General features: G+C 41.1%; 1 protein-coding gene across 1 annotated transcript in view; it reads left to right on the top strand.

Moving 5' to 3' along the window:
* The first annotated feature begins 1,624 nt into the window (after nucleotides 1-1,624).
* Dsc3 (desmocollin 3) overlaps nucleotides 1,625-17,639 on the top strand; it is a 34,344-nt gene continuing 18,329 nt past the window's right edge. The window contains exons 1-7 of the mRNA XM_051202024.1: nucleotides 1,625-1,706; nucleotides 9,264-9,348; nucleotides 11,366-11,565; nucleotides 12,472-12,591; nucleotides 13,731-13,886; nucleotides 15,049-15,193; nucleotides 17,425-17,591. Of these exons, the coding sequence (XP_051057981.1) occupies nucleotides 1,638-1,706; nucleotides 9,264-9,348; nucleotides 11,366-11,565; nucleotides 12,472-12,591; nucleotides 13,731-13,886; nucleotides 15,049-15,193; nucleotides 17,425-17,591 (942 nt within the window). The 5' untranslated portion in view covers nucleotides 1,625-1,637. The remainder of the gene's footprint in view (nucleotides 1,707-9,263; nucleotides 9,349-11,365; nucleotides 11,566-12,471; nucleotides 12,592-13,730; nucleotides 13,887-15,048; nucleotides 15,194-17,424; nucleotides 17,592-17,639) is intronic.

The raw sequence follows: 17,639 nt of genomic DNA, 5'->3' as shown, positions 1-17,639 counted from the left end.
ATGGCAGAAAAGCCAGTTCTGCTCTGGATCCCAAACACTGAGACTGGAGAAGACCGTGCAGCTTTCCCTGATGTTGTGGGCAAAGGACAGGAGAACAGGAACTGGAAATCTCCAGAGGGGAGAGAGAAATTTGGAGTTCTGTGTCTGAGGCACACTGCAGCTGAAGGATGGGGGCTTACATGTGCCGGTAATGAGACTGGGCACTAAGCTTAGGGATGTCCGAGTCTTGAGAGCTCAGGGAAGTCCCACCCTTTGGATGTTCTCAGAAGTGACCAGGGTGGGGTGAATGAACACCCTCATGTTCTTTCCACATTACAGTGGACTGACCCAGGGGTCTGACCAAGGATTTTGAATGGGCTTTTGGGGATCAGCAACACATCTGACATGGATTTCTTCCTGAAGTCCACCAGCAGCATTCCAAGGCTATGGCCCCTGTTGTTACAAGCCAGTAGTCAAGGGTCTTCCCACCTAAACTTTGAGTTACCTTGGGCAGAAACTGGGTCTGTATGTACCCTGCTCCAGCCCTTTGGGTAACGTGGATGGATTTGGATCCCTATAAATGTTTATTGAATGATGGTGAAACTGAAAACCCTATTTTAGAGCACATTTTGATTGGGAGTTTCCTGTGACCAGATTTGAAAATTTTTATCTTAGTACAATCACATTTTAAAAACAAAACAAAACGAAACAACAAAGCCAAAAGAAAAAAAAAATACAAACTAAAAAACCCAAACTGAAAACCCTATTTGATAAGTGGACATCAAAGAATCCAAGAACATGTCTTTCCTTTCTCCCTTTCCTTCCTTCCTTCCTTCTTTCCTTCCTTCCTTCCTTCCTCCCTCCCTCCCTTCCCTTTTTCCTTTCCCCCATCCCCCCTCCTCTTTTTCTTTCTTTCTTTTCTTAGAGGGCCGGTAGAATGTCACAAACATTGTCAGTAATTAAAGCACAAAGGCTCTCATTTGGGGTGTGGATAAATGGTAAGCACTTCTTTTCTTTGATTTTAATATCTGGCACAGATAATCCATGGCAATCGGGACATCTTTCCTTCGGTGGTTTATTTATCATGTTAATGAGCGTTGGAGAGACTGCCTGGGTTTTGTTTCAACGTGTGAAGAGGTTGCCCAGATTTCGCACACAGCGGACTGCATGGGAGGATCCCATGATCCGAATCAGGTGTGTGTTCCTGGCATCCAGTGTAGAGTCAGAGCAGGCGGGCCAGGTTTGGAGTGGGGATGCTCAGCGTAGTGTCAGCGAAGGAGACGCGGGGAAGGTTGGGCGGCAACCCACTCCCCTCGCCCGCCCCGGGACAGATGAGGGGCGTGGGAGAGCGGGCAGAGGGTGGACCCGAGACCGCTTTCCAGGGGAGTGAGCTCCCTGGCGGCCGCGGGGAGCGCAGGGCAGGCTCAGGCAGCTCCAAGGCGGCCCCGGAGGTGATAAAACTTGTGAAATAACTAGGAGGGGCCACCCAGCGTCTCTCTGATCCAATCCAGTTTCAGATGAGAACACGCTCCTGGGCAAAGAAGCTTGAGAGAGGCCAGAACGACTTCTAGGCAAGCTGCTGCGAAAAACCTCCTGCGCCCTGGCTCTCAGAGTCCCTGCTAGGCGTCTGCCTGCGTCCTCCTGAGCAGCACCGAGCAATGGCGGTCTCTGGGCTCCGGAGCCCTCGGGGCAGAGCCCTCTGCACACAGCTGCTACTGACCCTCTGGGTGAGTTACCCGCCAGTGCAATCGATGGAGTCCCAGATGGGGAAGAGAAAAGCATGGATCTGCCCTGGTCACCACGGGGGCACAACAGGCGGCAAGTGATGGGTTGAGTGTCTCCGATCATTTCTTATCTGGTTCAAGTTCGGTTTAAAGGGGTGACAGGCGAAAAGTTATCATGGGACCCCTCAAGTCCCAGCTTTTCGTTCTGGGCCGCCTTAGGTGATGTCTGAATTAGGAGTCGTCCTCCGACTTCTCTGTGCTCATGTCTTGGTCCTGGGTGGGCAGCGGATGCTATTTGCTCCTTGCTGGCAGCTCCTAAATTGAGGTGGTGACTGAGCTAGGCTTGGGTGGAAAGAAAGGAGGACAGTTGCGGGAGGCGATTGTTATTTAGGATCCTTGACCTAGCAAAAGGCAGGTGTGGTGGGACTCTAGGAACTTCCTTGCCTCAGATTTTTACTGAGCCCCACCTTAATCGGGGCAGGGGGCGGGATGGCAAAGTTGTGTCCCTGGATGTATTATCCCGGCGTTGCCTCTGAGAAACAGTGTTCTTAGCTCTTCCTCCTCCAAAAGGCTCACCTGAATTGCCCCCCACCACACACACACCGCGTGCTTGCTTGTTCACCTGTGCTGTGTGCCAAAGATATTCAGGTGTGGAAAGGCTGCTGAAGGGTTGCACTGGATTTCCATGGGGTTGCAATAAGACTATAGCCACAGAACTGAGAGGCTGAGGGCAAGATGTGACTGGTGTCTTTAGTCTGGCTCGGGAGGGGCACTGTTCCTGGGCAGAGCTTTGCCTGGGTTCTCCCGTGGTCCCACATCCCAGGGTTGAGCTCGTGGTCTGCCTGGAAAAGAAGTTAATGAAAGTTTACTGAAGCCCAGGAAGATTTGAAGAGAAAAATTAGGAGTTCTGACCGCATGGTAACCTGTGAAGAAACGTCAGACCAGTCCAAGGCTAGCACTGGTGACACACAAAGGAGCTGAGGATGTGACCTTTTTGATGCCCCCAAAGACAGGCAAGAGGTACAGGGGCCAGAGGGGCCCATCAGACCACGGAGCTGGTCTACTGAGTTATGTGAACCTTGTTTGTTTGCTTCTGTATTTATTTACTCGAGAGTAGCTCAGGCTGACCTTGAACTAGCTATGCAGTAAGGATGGCCTTGACCTGGAATCCTCTTGCCACCCACCACCTTGTCTGAGCTGGCATTATAGACATATATCACCTTATCAGGTTCTTGGCTAGACCTGGTTGCAAGTTGATGGCAGTGGGCTCAAGTTTCATCCCCTCTTTAAATCAGGGAGTTACAGACAGCAGACGGGTATTTGTGATCTGAAACACATTAGGGACCCGAAAAATTTGCTAAGGATCCCAGCAGTCTGCCTGCAACAGTAAGCATTGGGCTTGGAAGTGACTATAAATGACTATAAATGAGACCCGCCCCCCCCCCCAGAGCTGTGCTCTCAGAATAGATGTGTTTGGACGAATTTCCAACATTTTACTTTACAAACAAGACTCTGGTCTTTTACATTTTCACCGAGAGAAGAACTTGGAGAACAAGGAGAAGAGACTACAAGTGTTTTGTTCTGAGAATTAAAGGTACTAGCTGGACAGGAGGGCATAGACGGCAAGGCTCTACAAGGGTCAGGGTCCTGGTGGGTCAAGGCCAGAAGGTGCTAGCAGTTCTAAACAGGCAAGTCAACTCTGCTCCACAGCATGCTCCTTCAGGGTTATTTACAAAGGAATTGCACAGAGTTTAGCTTATGCATATTGGGAGTTTTTCTCATCACAGCCCCTACTTTACAAATACCTTGAATTTCATGACTTTTTTTTTCCCCCCCAGCAGCCTTTGAGCACAACATTAATCGAGGGAATTTAGAAACACCTTTAATTAAGTGTTGATTAATCGTGGACCTCTAAAAACGGGGACCTTTTTGGGGAGGGCTTTTCAAAGTAAACCTTTAGCACTCGTCAAGGACTCTTAACATGGTCAGCACCACACTTTCCCAGCCAGGCACAGGAATCTTTCCAATGGCAAGTTTCTGCATCTCTTTCCCACTCGGAAGGGCCCTCGAGTACAGCTGAGGGGAGGAGACAAATTTGGAAAGCCAAGTGAGAGAAAAACAACCATCTCACTGTTAATGAAAGTCCTGGACAACTCTTTTAGTGTCTTCCCACATTTAATGTGACAGGAAATCATCAGGGGTGATGAAACTAAGACCAGATCAGCTGTTTTCTATTGTTTTCCTAAAGGGCTCCTCTTCCAAGACTCTCTGCCTTCCCTCCCTGGAGTATATACCTGCAACTAATGCCTTCCATCTTGCCAGGTTGTGTGTTACTCAATAGTGGGGGACCCCCCCCCTTACCAGAAAGAGAATATTTGACATACTTAAAGTAAAAGGGAATCTAGACATTTACGTTGGTTTTATTATTGAAAAAGATTATGGCAAGTAAAGTAATTAAAGGCGGAGAAGCTTTATTTTAAAGCCTCGTTGTAAGAAAGTCAGAGTGTAAGCCAAGCAAAGTGGCCTGTGCCTTTAATCATAGGACCCTATAGACGGCATAAGAAGATCGATAGTCTACATAGCCTGGTCTACATAGCAAGTTTTAGACCTGTGAGGCTTCACCCTAAGATCCTACACCCTAATTTTAAAAAAAGGAAAAAGGGAAAAGATAATAAAATCAGTCTTAATGTCTGTTTAGACTGATTGCAATGTCTCCCCCACTCTCAGTGAACCCCAGATCTCACACTTGGTAACTGGCTACTTTTTAAATGAAGTCTTTGATAGCTATATTGAGTAGGTCTTGAAACAACTTTTGACTATGGAATAAAGGCAAAGCGATGTACATGGTACATTTTTGATCCTGTAGTAATCCCATGCTCGGGATATCTTCCATATAAGGTATCTCTGGAGACCTGTGATTAGTCATACTTCCTACTGAACCAGAATTCCCATCTTACATTGAGTTAGGTCAGGAGGAAATTTGTTGGATTCATCAAACTACTGTGACTGCAGAGTGGCAGATCTCAGCATTTATGCTGGAGGTGGTTAAGAGTTTGAATGCTAGTGTTCCCATGTTGTAGAAGGTAAGTGTCCACAGGAGAAAGAAAGGGTTATATTCTAGTGTCAACCACTCTGCTCAGTCAGGGTATGCTGTGTACCTTAGGCAGGGCATCCATGGCATCAATTGCCTTTCTTCTGTATCTCTGGCTACTGAACCCAGGGCTGTGTTCATGCTGGGCACATATTCTGCCACTGAGCCACACCCAACCCCATTCTGTAGCTCCATTTGCTTTGGTGGAGAATGGTGTACTAAGCAAGACTCTTCTCTGTGCTGAAGTCATAAAACTGAACTACTCAAAATGAAACAATTGCAGGTAGCTGCTTTAGTCTTTTACTCTTCATTTGGCGTTAGATCTTCAATCAGTATTTAATGATATTTCTCACAATTTTGCAATCACATCACTTGAATGATTTATAGAATACTGTAAAATAAAACAAGATGTGTTATCTTTTAAGGCTATTTTAGCATTTATATTTCAAAAACAGATATTTGAAGTTATTCCTGAGAGTCTCCTTTTAAAGTGTTTGTTTAAATTCAAGTTGTCAATTCATTATTTTTTTTAGAAATAAAGTTTTTTGTTGTGTTTTTAAATGTATTGCAGTTATTTATGTATTGGGGGCAGGTAATGGTACATGTGTGGAGGTCAGAGGACAATTTGTGGGAATTGGTCTCTTCTTTTGCCATATGAGTTCCACGGTAGAACCTAGACTTGTATGTGGAGGTCAGAGAACAAAATGGAGGATTTAGCCCTTCCCTTCCACCATGTGCGTTCTGGAGATCTGGCAAGCCCAGATGTTCTGTTCTCCCTCACATTCAGCAGACCAGTTAGAAGGGAATAACTCAGTTATACAGAATGGGCACAGGACAGGCACAGGACAGAAGTGAGTGGACTCTTAACTCACTTTCTGAGGACTGTGTGGTTAGGAAGTGATTTCATGTCACCATGGACATCGTGCATGGGGGATGGAAATGATAAAATACATAGCAACCAGTGAAATTCGTGGTATATCTAAAAGTTGTGTCCTAAGGATTGCCCTAGGAAAGGAAGAACTCTCTAATTTGTGTTTTAACATGCTAACGATATATTAATAAAGCAAAACTGTGGTCATTTCAAAATAAGCAGCCAATTTAAATTTATTATTTAAAGAAATTCTTAGCTAATTAGTTATACGAGAATGGGTTTTCTTAATGAAATATACCTAGCAAACATGAGTTGGGGCTGGAGAGATAGCTCAGTGATTAAGAGTATATGCTGCTCTTGTTGAGGATCCAAATTTGGTTTCCAGCACTCACTTAAGCCAGCTCACAACTACCTTTAACTCCAGCTCCAAAGGATCTGATGATGTATTCTGGTCTCCAGGGGAATTTTCATTTAGGTGCACGTGCACTGATAAACACACACACATACATACATACACACACAAACACACACACACACACACACACACATACATACATACACACACAAACACACACACACACACACACACACATACACACACACACCACACTTAAATCCTAGTGTACTTGATTATTTCAGAGCTGAAATCCTTCTTCATGGTTATCACAGTATTTTTCTGAGGTTTCTTATGTTAAGTTGTAGATCTGAAAGAGGTAGAGATGATATGTACAGATATGTTTTTGTCAGGGATGAGCCTTGTTTTGTTTCAAACAGACTTGTTGATGACTGTCAGAGGCAAAGATACACCGTGTAGCACACAATTCAGTGACTTTCAGCAAATTTAGAGCACACAAGTGTCACCAGGGGCTGACCTTGGAGTATCTCCATAGCTTTCTAGTTGCTTCCTTTTCTTTCCTTCCCCCATTGTAGTCAACCAACACTGTCTTCTGTCTCTATATAGCTGCCTGTTAAGACACTACTTAGAATGTGTGTGTGTGTGTATATATATATATGTATATATGTATATATATATCTACATATCTATATACACATATACACTGTATATATACACATATAGACATATACACTATGTACTGCCTCTATTGATCTGGGTCTGATGGGTGTAACATTGACATGTTTATCCATGTTTTAGCATGGATCAATAGTCTGATTTTTTAAATAGCAGAATAGTATCCTATTGTATGCTAGATCACATTGTGTTGATCTACACACTAGCTGGTAGATGTGTTTGCATTTCTTAGTCCTTATCAGTGGTGGTGTTTTGACTATGTATGTAGAAGCTGATATGGACAAAGATGTAAATAGCAAAGACTTTCTGGATTCTATCTTTATTTGATGTTTAATTCTCTTGGAAACTGCAACTGTGTCCATATGTCCATATCACCTTCCATTTCCATGAACAACCCCGGGGGGGGGCAGCTAGTTTTTCTGCAATTTTAGCAACAACTTGGCATTGTTAGCTTGTTTATGTTAGCTCACAAGCTTATGGTTTAGATTTGCATTTCTTAGTGGCCCATGCTGTTGGGCATCTTTTCATATTCTTAACCATCATTGGTGCATCTTTGAACGCTCTCTGTCTCTCTGTTCAAATTCTTTATCTATTTTTTCATCATTTACCATCTTTTTGTAGTTACACAGTATCTTTATGCACTACAGATATGTCACTAATTGTTCTTTCATTTAAAAACATCCTCTCCCATTCTGTGGGTTTCATTTTTCTTCTGTTATCATATTGTTTGAGGCACAAAGGTTTTAAATATCAAACAAGTCCTGTTCTTCCATGGCTCATGTTTTGATATTGCAGCTAAGAAATCATTGCCCAACACTGTGAAATTTTCTTCTAAATCAAAAGTTCTCAATCTATGGGTTGTGACCCTTTTTAGAGCTGTATATCAGATATCCTACATATCCTACATATCAGATATGTGCAATATGATTAATAACAGATGCAAAATTCTGCTTATGAAGTAGCAATGAAGTAATTGTACGGTTGGGGTCATCTCAATATGAGAAACTGTGTTAAAGGGTCTGAGCATTAGGGAGGCGAGGACCACTGTCTTAATTGTTGTCATCCTTATGCTTGGGTCTGCAGCCCACTCTGTTAGTTTCTGTGCATGGCATAACTTAGGGGCTCCTTTCCACTTTTGTCATCCCAGCACCATTTGGTAAGGGGATTTCTGACCCTTGTCCTTCCCAGAGGCTATCCAGAAGTGAGGCTTATCATTTCTAGGATACCAGTTCTATTCAATTTATCTCATCTGCACATTTATTTATGTTAACAGCATTTTGCTTTGGTTAGTGCGGCTTTGAACTGTATCAAAACTGTATAATGTCAGTCCTTCAATGTCATTCTTGTGTGTGTGTGTGCCTGTGTGTGTGTGTGTGTGTGTATGTGTGTGTATGCATGTGCGCACACCATGCGTGCATGCAGTGTGTGGGGGTCTAGGTATTTTGCATTTCTTTAAGGATTTCTTTCCTTCCTTCCTTCCTTCCTTTCTATCTTTTTGGTCTGTTTTTGTTTGTTTGTTTAAGTGTTTCTCTGTGTAACTTTGGCTATTCTGAAACTTGCACTGTAGACCAGGCTGTCCTTCACCTCAGAGTGCCACCTGTCTCTGCCTCCTGAGTGCTGGGATTAAAGGTGTGTGCCACCACATCTGTATAGAAAGGCCAATTTCTTCAGAAAAGGAATCTGAGATTCAAAGGAGAATGTATTTGTAGAATATTTTCTCTGATTCATAATGAGAGGTCCACTTCCCACTTACTTGGGTATTTTACATCTTCTCTCATGATGTTTTATTTTTTTCAAGGCATGGTATCTTGTACTTTTGACAAATGTATTCCAAAGTGTTTTATCTTAAGTGGAACTCTATTAAGATTTTTTTATGCTAGTTTACAGGAAAATAAACCTATTTATAGTATTTGTTTACTTGGTGTGTACGTGTGTGTACGTGTGTGTGTTTGTTTGTTTGTGTGTGTGTGTGTGTGTGTGTGTGTCATGATATGTTTGCAAAGATTAAAGGAAATGTTGGTGGGTGTTAGTTCTTTCCTCTCACCATATGGGTTCTGGATACTGAACTCAGATTGCCAATCTTGGTGGCCCAAGTAATCCACTTTTGTATGTTCATCTTATTTCTTAGTCTTTTCGAACTCATGTTTTTTCTGTTTTGTTGTTACTCCTAATAGTTTGTGTGTGTATGTGTGTGTGTGTGTGTGTGTGTATCCTTCCTTCCCAATCCTCCATCCTTTTGTATATTTGCATCAACTTATTTCCTTGTGTAAGTGCCCTGGCTAGAAGCTTTAATATAATATCTCATACAAATAGTGGAGTAGGCATGCTTGTCTTATTTCCAATAATGGAGGAAAACATTTAGTCATTCTCATTTGAGTAGGAACTTAGTGGTCTGTTAAACATAGACACTCTTTGTTAAGCAACTTCTCATATGTCACTAGAATGTTGAGGCAGTTATCATAAATGTCAGGAAAAACGTGTCAAGTGCTTGTTCTTCATTTACTGAAATAACCATGTAGTCTATTTCTTATTCTCTGATGAATTAATGTGATCTTTTATAATTTCTAGGTCTTCAGTTTTGTTGGTGAAGCTTGTGAAAAGGTGACATTAAATGTGCCTTCCACACTAGAGGCAGACCAGATAATTGGAAGAGGTGAGGACATTCTGAACAGCGACTTTGAAACAGATGTGTGGTGTCCTTAGTCTGCCAGGAGCATGGTATATCATCTTTGCCCTCTGGAGCTAGTCTACATTGTCTTAGAAATGGTGACAATTCAGTATTATTTCAAATACACAATTTTTACCCTTATTTCTGTTGGACTTAGTGGTTAATTTTAGTGTAAGTTTTCCAAGCCACATTTTTTGTAGTCATTAATCTTTTAACAGTTTAAAAATCTCACACTCTTAGCACTCTGGGGCCTAAGAATTGCATAAGTATAGATGGATATTGAAGAGAAACACCACAGTCTTCTTTTATTTTAATCTTAGATTTTATTTATTTATTTTGTATTTGTGTGTTTGTGCACATGCTATGTATGTGTGGGTGTGTGCATGCCCCCCCCCGTGTGTGTGTGTGTGTGTGTGTGTGTGTGTGTGTGAGAGAGAGAGAGAGAGAGAGAGAGAGAGAGAGAGAGAGAGAACCACTTGTGGGGTTTTATTCTTTCCTTTTATGCTGTCCACACCAGGGATAAATTCAGGGTGTCAGGCTTGGCAGCAAACACCTTTATCCACTAAGCTATCTTGATACCCAGGAAGCAGTATTCTGATCAGTGTTGCACCTTTAATGCGAAACATAACAAAGTGTATCATTCTCCTCTGGACTGCACATAGTCAGCCATTTTGAAATGGAGACCCAAGAAATGGAATGAACTTCAGTTTTTCCCAGCAGCTGGGCAGTTCTGCCCAGGTGTTTTGTTTTGTTTGTTTGTTTGTTTGTTGTTTGTTTTGTTTTCTTATTTGTTTTTAGAGTTTAGAAATGAGAGGGAACTGCTATGAGTTTTTTTTTTTTTTTTTTTTTTTTTTTTTTTTTTTTTTAAGAGAGATATATACCAGGCAGTGGGGGCACTTTAATTCCAGCACTCGGGAGTCAGAGGCAGGTGTATCTTTGTGAGTTCTAGGCCAGCCTGTGCTACAGAGTGAGTGCCAGGATAAGCTCCAAAGATACACAGAGAAACCCTGTCTTGAAAAACCAGAGAGAGAGAGAGAGAGAGAGAAAGAGAGAGAGAGAAAGAGAGAGAGACTTGTTGAAGAAATATGAAAATGCCCTTCAACAAGATGTTCAATTTCTGCCTAAACTATCTCAGTTGATTTCATCAAATTAGTATCACCTTTCCTACTGTGGGAAAGAAGAAAGAGGCAAAGAGAGATAGGTTGTTCCTTTGGGAGAATAAACCAGAAGGAATCATTCATCTGAAAACATAAAGTTGAGAGATCTGTATTGTTACAATGTTCACTGCCTTTTGGTGAAATATCCATTGTTTCATTAAATCCACCCACGACAGATTTAGGTAAAAGCAGAGATACACAGGAAGCAAAGGGGCCTTTAGGTGAGGTAATTGGGCATCATCAATTTGGTTTCTGCAACAGCACATGAAGAATGGGATGGGAAAAGTTGTGTTTTGATACTCCTACCTTTTACTAGGAGGCAAAAGTCTCACAGAGGGAAGATGCCATGTGGTAGTCCCATAGAGGGCCATGGAAAGCTGTGTCTGTGGGGTTAGAGGGGTTGGAATGTTAAAAAAAAAAATGTGATGAAAAGACGTCAGGAACAGGACCTCTGTCCCTGGTGCTTCTGTGTGTATCTTCTGACTACATGCAGGTGCATCTGAAGACACTCAGTGTGTTGTTGAGGGAAATTTCACTGTGTTTATTCAGGTGTGCCTGAGGGTGTGTGGCTCACCTTGTCATGAGACTCATGTGTGTACCTCTTTACTGGAAGATCATTTTCATAAGCATGTCAACATGTAAAACATCATGTTCAATAGAAATATACAGTCAAGGACCATCGTTCTTAATTAAAATGAAATTACTATTTTTAAGAATGAAAAGACCATTAAGGCATGTTAGAAGTACAATGTGTTTGGTTTCCATGATCATGTGCAGTATTTTAACATATATGTTTCCTTTACACATGCATCTCCACCTTACAACTGGAAAATTTCTTCGGGCAGTTAATTTGAAAGAGTGTCTCAGCTCTGCCGATGGCATCAGGCCAAGCGATCCTGATTTCAGAGTTCTAGATGATGGGTCAGTCTATCCAGCCCGAGCTCTTGTTCTGTCTGGCAAGAAAAGATTGTTTACCATTCACCTTTCTGACTCAAAGACACAGACACAGAGAGAGGTCCCTGTAATCCTGGAACACCAGAAGAAGGTATACAAAGCACACTGAACATTCTCAAGCATGTTTTTTTTTTTTTCTCAGTAAAAGTCTTTCCTTGAGAATGGCAAAGAGGACCAGTGGAGAAATAACATCTTTTCTCTTCCCTCCTGTCTCTTCTTGACATCCCTCCCCTCCTCATTCTTTTCCCTTCCCCTTCTTCTGTCCTGTCTTGATCCTATTATTTTTTCCCTTCCCCCTCCATTTTCTTTCTTTTTCTTTTGTTTCTAAATCTTCCTCAACACCAGTTAAATGCAGGCTTTGGGTTTTCTGGTGTTAAATGTAATGATATTCCCCTTCCGTGAAACCTTTGTCTAGCTTTGATTTCTACCAAATGTCAGCTGTGTTTTAGTATCAGTGGAGACCTCTTTTATCACAGCCTTTAGAATTTCTTATAAGTGCCAACACTTAATCATGAGAAATAGCATTGTGAATGTAGTCACAAAATGATAGGTTTCCATTGGCCTACACCCAGTCTATGCTAACGAACTAGTGGTAAGGCTAATTAATTGACTGCTTAGTATTTTACTGAATACTTAATAATTATTAGTTGTTAATAATGACCATGAAACCAAGCATCTCCCTTCTCTACATGAGATAAAATTATCACTTCTAAAGCATCTGGAAGATCATTTTGCAGGGATAGAAATGTTCTAGAATGTTCTGTAATTTCCAGTGTCTGGTGCAGTGAACCCATGTTAATGGTACAACTAGTGCAACAAAAGAATAGAGTTTTCCATTTAAATAATTTTAGATAACATGGATCATCACATGCCTACTGGTGGCCAGTGGCTACTGTATAGGATAGTGTGTAGATGGAGGAATGAGGGACATGCATTTCCTTTCCATGGTTCACCTGGATGTGATGCTCCTGATACTTAGTTTTACTGTTAAATTCAGGTACTGAAGAAAAGACACACTAAGAATACTGTCCTCAGGAGAGCCAAGAGAAGATGGGCACCCATTCCTTGTTCAATGCAGGAGAATTCCTTGGGTCCCTTCCCATTGTTTCTTCAACAGGTAGGTATTCTTTCCTTCTGATTGTGATCCTGCCAGGAGGATAGTCTGTTTGACTCAGATTTAGCAAATAGTTAAGCATTAAAAAAATATGCAGATATGACTAAAGTTGCTCATGAAATACAGTACAAATGAATAAAATAAGGAAGTGACTGATGTACTAATGGTGTAAGGCAACACCATAGCCTTTATGTGCTTTTAATCATTTATTCATTTACTTAGGAGATGGCTACTGGGTATCTATATGTATTACATGGCATTGTAGATACTGCTATACGCATTGGAGATAGAAAGAAATTGAGTCCTTGTCCCCAGTATTGCGACATTTCACTGAAATTCCAGAAATCACCAGCTTAAGCAAGGGAGATGCTCATTCCTCCTCTCCCATGAAAGCATCCTCCAGTGAAGCAGTTCTAGAGTGAAAAGACAGCACCAAGAGATAAAGGTTCCTGGTTCTTTTTCTTTTTGGAAGGGGTAAAAGTGAGATGAGGTCTCAATATGTATCCCAGGCTGGGCTCAATCTTATGATCCTCCTGCCTCAGGCCCACATATGCTGGGACTACAGATATAACTTGGCCACCTTTGAATGGTCAAAATGGCCTATCGCTGTGTTCAAAATGAGACTGCATGCTTCACCTTCTAGAGTCCAAATCCTTACAGATCTTGTTTTGTTTATGCAATCTATTATGTCATAAGTATTAGTACTATTATTTATATTAGTACATGTTATTATATTTTATTGTTCATATTATTTTTGTGTAATCCATTGACTTGCCCTCATGTAGCCATACATACCTGCAATTTAGATGGGACTTCTCAGCATCCTTGGGCTCAGGTATAAAGAAAATGGCAGGAAAGAGTCTGAAAAATAGCTCAGTGGTAAAGGTGCTTGCCACCAAGCCTGACACCTGCCTGAGTCATATCCCTGGAACCCATATGGTGAAAGGAGAGACATCATTCCTGAATGTTATCCTCTGACTTCCATATGTGTTCCGTGAACTTGGCCCTTACCAACTATAAGTTATATTATTCTTTTGTGCTGAAATATTGTTAAGAGATACAAAATACTTATAGATGTGTATAATACAAGTTACTATTTAAATGTAATTTTAAGTGCTTACTTCTGTGTATTTTTCTCCCAGGTTCAGTCCGATGCAGCTCAGAACTACACTGTCTTATACTCAATAAGTGGGCGGGGAGTTGACCAAGAACCACTGAATTTGTTTTTCATAGATAAAGATACTGGGAATCTGTATTGCACTCGCCCTGTGGACCGTGAGGAATATGATGTTTTTAATGTAGGTATTTTATTGATAAACACAGTTCTTTATTGATGAACTATTTGTCTTTTGAGGTCTCGCTTGCTCTTTTCTTCTTGCTTTCTCTCCTTAGAGGGTGTTGTAAAAAAGGACAATGGAATGCACTGTATGTTGGAATGCTTGCTCAACCCTTTATCTCAGGTCTGGTCGGGCAATCCTGTAATGAAGCAAAGAAGTTTAATTGTATTTGGACATAAAACCCAGTACAGTTGTAGGAGGCTTAGCTTGTCAGACATCATCTCCGGTTGCTAGAACATTTTCAGTTCTCCAGACAGATTCACAGTTGGTGTTCCTCCACTGCTCTGGCTTTCTTCTTCATCTTTCTTCTACATATGTTACTCTCTGATAACCAGATAAAGGAATATGGGAAACAAGGTCTAAATAGAGGCTAATAGCTCAGTTTTCTGCTACAGCTAAGTGGATAAGTGTACACTCAGTGGGGGACTGACTTAGACATTTCCATCATAGCACAGGCTGTGCTCTGTTGTCATGGACCAAGTTCAGCAAGAAATATTCCTCATTGGGAAAATAAGATTGTTTCTAGAAGACGAGAGAGGTGCTGAGAAACCAACCTGACTGATATCCTCATGTGGCACTCTTTGCCTTGGGCTATAAAAACGTTCAACTTGATGTAATTATACACTGATCAGAACTACATTCTAATGTTACAATTCCTTTGGTTAATGATCCGTGATGGAATTAGTAAATGTGTTGTATAATAAGAACTGTTTAAATAGACAGTCTAAGACTCCAGGAACAACAAAATTGAAAGATTGGCTTTACAGATATCATAAAAGAATTTTTCTAATGACCATGAGTTGACCATTCTCTCAATGAAACTTACTGATAACAGAGAGATTAAAGTTGAGTTCCAAGTACTGAGTTCCAAGTACACCCAATGCCTCACAATAATGCATATGGAATGTCATCTCCAAATTCTCTCCATTCTCACCCACTCTTTATCTCAAGTGGAGCTGTTTCCTCCCTACAATGAAGACCCGTTGCTTTAATTATCTCAGTGTGGAGCACTGATGAGGTAGCTTACTCCTGAAAGGACTTGCAGGGAAGGGTACAGGGCATCTCATCTTCCCTGTACTGTGATGCTGACCAGATACTGACGTTGTCCTTCTTTCTCCCACAGCTGATTGCCTATGCATCCACAGCAGATGGCTATTCAGCCGATTTACCTCTCCCACTGCCCATAAAAGTAGAGGATGAAAATGACAATTATCCTCTTTTTACAGAAGCAATTTATAATTTTGAAGTTCCAGAAAGCAGTAGACTTGGTAAGGCTGTTTCTATGTCAAACATGTTTGTGCATACATCCATTTGTGTGTGCATTTGTGTATGTATATGTGTATGTATATATGTGTGTGCATGTGAAGACTTGAGTACAGACTCCCCAAGTTACAAGTTACCTTGTTTTTTGAGACAGTGTTTTTCTCAGTGGCCTGGAGAATGTCAAGTAGGATGGGCAGGCTGGCCATTGAGCTCTGGAGATCCACCTGTCTCCAACTGTCCTGCTGTGGGATTCTGAGTCCACCATCATTGCCAGCTTGTTTTTAAATGTGAATTCTGGGGATCAGACTCAGGTCCTCGTGCTTGCAAGCTAGCACTTTTTCAATGGACGTCTCTCCCCATTACAGTTTTTTTTTTTTTTTTGTATTCTTGGCCAGTCGGTCATGAGCTAACACAGATCTGGGATTTACTTATCAGAAAATATTAGTCAAATCCCATCAAGTCTAATCAACATGCCTCTTACCAGGTACTACAGGAATTTCCAATATGGTCAGTGTGACACTAATTATTAGTGAGAGGATGCAGCCATTAGTCAGACTTTGTACACTCTTTTACTGTATGTATATGTGCATTTTACTTTATCTTCTTATTGTGTGTTTTTAATCATATCCCCCTTTTTTCAAGAAGACCCACAGGATAGAATGAACAGTAAAAATAAATATAGTATAGACATTTCAGTGGGGCTGTGGGAAAGTATTAAATGATAGAGACGGAGGATACAGTTTTTAAATTCTTTTTAAATGTCTGTTTTCTTGAACTACTTTATGACACATAATTTAGAATAAGCACTGGAATAATTGTAGGACGCCTAGATCACATGGGTTCCATTCTAAGCATCCCACTTCAGTATGGAAAACAAATTGCTTTATTTCTGTGGCTTTGCCGTATTTTGTTTCTGAGGCTTGCATTATGAAGTGTATATATAACCATATGGTGAGACTTGGGACTCTGATGTAAAAGACGGCTAATATTTTTTCTGCTACAATTTCTGGTCATTGCTTCTGTCCTTACTGTAATATATCTGTATTATATTCTTTTACTGTGACAATTTGATTATCTAGTGTTAGCATCCTCTTTGCACACATGTGAAATTAAATTAAGATGGACAGTTTGGAGTTCAGGAAACATACTTTCTCATATATGTTCTATTTTAAAGTCATGGCAGGCTTTAAGTTCTGTCACCTGTAAACATACATGTACACATCATGTCACAGAAACATGATATACACGTGTGTGTGTGTTATGATGCATGCACACACACACATATAAATATAGATGTATATTTCTCAGCTTCATGATCCTATGGCCCCATTGTATTTTTCTGGCTTCTAAGAGGGATAATTGGATTCAGTTTTCCCTTGAGATTAAGGACAAATTCTTAGGCTTCCATTAACCTGGGTTATTTGAAGCTCACCTGCCAATAGGTTCTGATTTATTAATGTTGTGAAGCTCTTGAGGAAAAATAAATAAATAAATCAAGTCAGAGCAGACAAAGCAAGGAAGTGAGAAAGAAAGAGACAAAGAGGAATGTCTTCAAATGAGCAGGACATGAAAAGGTGGGCTAAGAAAGGTCAACCTGAGGGCTTATGATATGGCTCAGCAGGTAAAGGAGCTTGCTGCCAAGCCTGACAACTGGAGTTGATTCCTGGGTCCCATTTGATAGAAGAGAACTGATTACTGTAAATTGTCCTCTAGTCTCTACATATGTGCTTTGGCATATCCCCAATAAATTAATGAATGAAATTAAAAATCAATTTGATCATTTACATAAATATACTGAGTCCTAACTGAGCTATTAAGTCTAGCAAAAGAATAAAGTTTATGCCTCTAGTTGGCTTATTATTGCAGTATGTTGGAATTCCTGTTGAAGTTACTTTAGCCTTTTGAAACAGTCCTTACCATACAGCCTAGGTTGATGTAAAATTCTCAATCTGCCTGCCTCAGCCTCTTTAGTGCTGGTAATACCAGGGTAACACCCATGCCCTGCTCTGAATCTACTACTGACTGACATTTAGATTTTGGTAATTTACTATGAACATTTTAATCTGACTCTCAATGCCAGAAAGTTTGGATCCTCCATTAGAAGTTTTCTTCCTATATTCTCTTTAACATTGCGATCCATTTGGGTAGATTCGCATTTTAAATTAGGTTGCCACTGTCACTCTGACAAGTTGGAAAGTGCTGCGCTGGAAGTTAGGATTTGCTTTTTAACACACAGGTACTGTAGTTGGAGTGGTTTGTGCCACGGATAAAGATGAACCTGACACGATGCACACACGCCTCAAGTATAGCATCTTGGAGCAGAACCCACGGTCACCTGGGCTCTTTTCTGTGCACCCTGACACCGGCGTCATCACGACTGTCTCTCATTACCTGGACAGAGAGGTAGTGTCCCTACTACAGAAAGTCATTCCACTGTGGTTTTAACCCTTT

Source organism: Phodopus roborovskii, unplaced genomic scaffold (assembly GCF_943737965.1).
Source record: "Phodopus roborovskii unplaced genomic scaffold, PHOROB, whole genome shotgun sequence".
Classification (NCBI taxonomy): Eukaryota; Metazoa; Chordata; class Mammalia; order Rodentia; family Cricetidae; genus Phodopus; species Phodopus roborovskii.
This window is presented reverse-complemented; position numbering and strand designations above follow the sequence as displayed.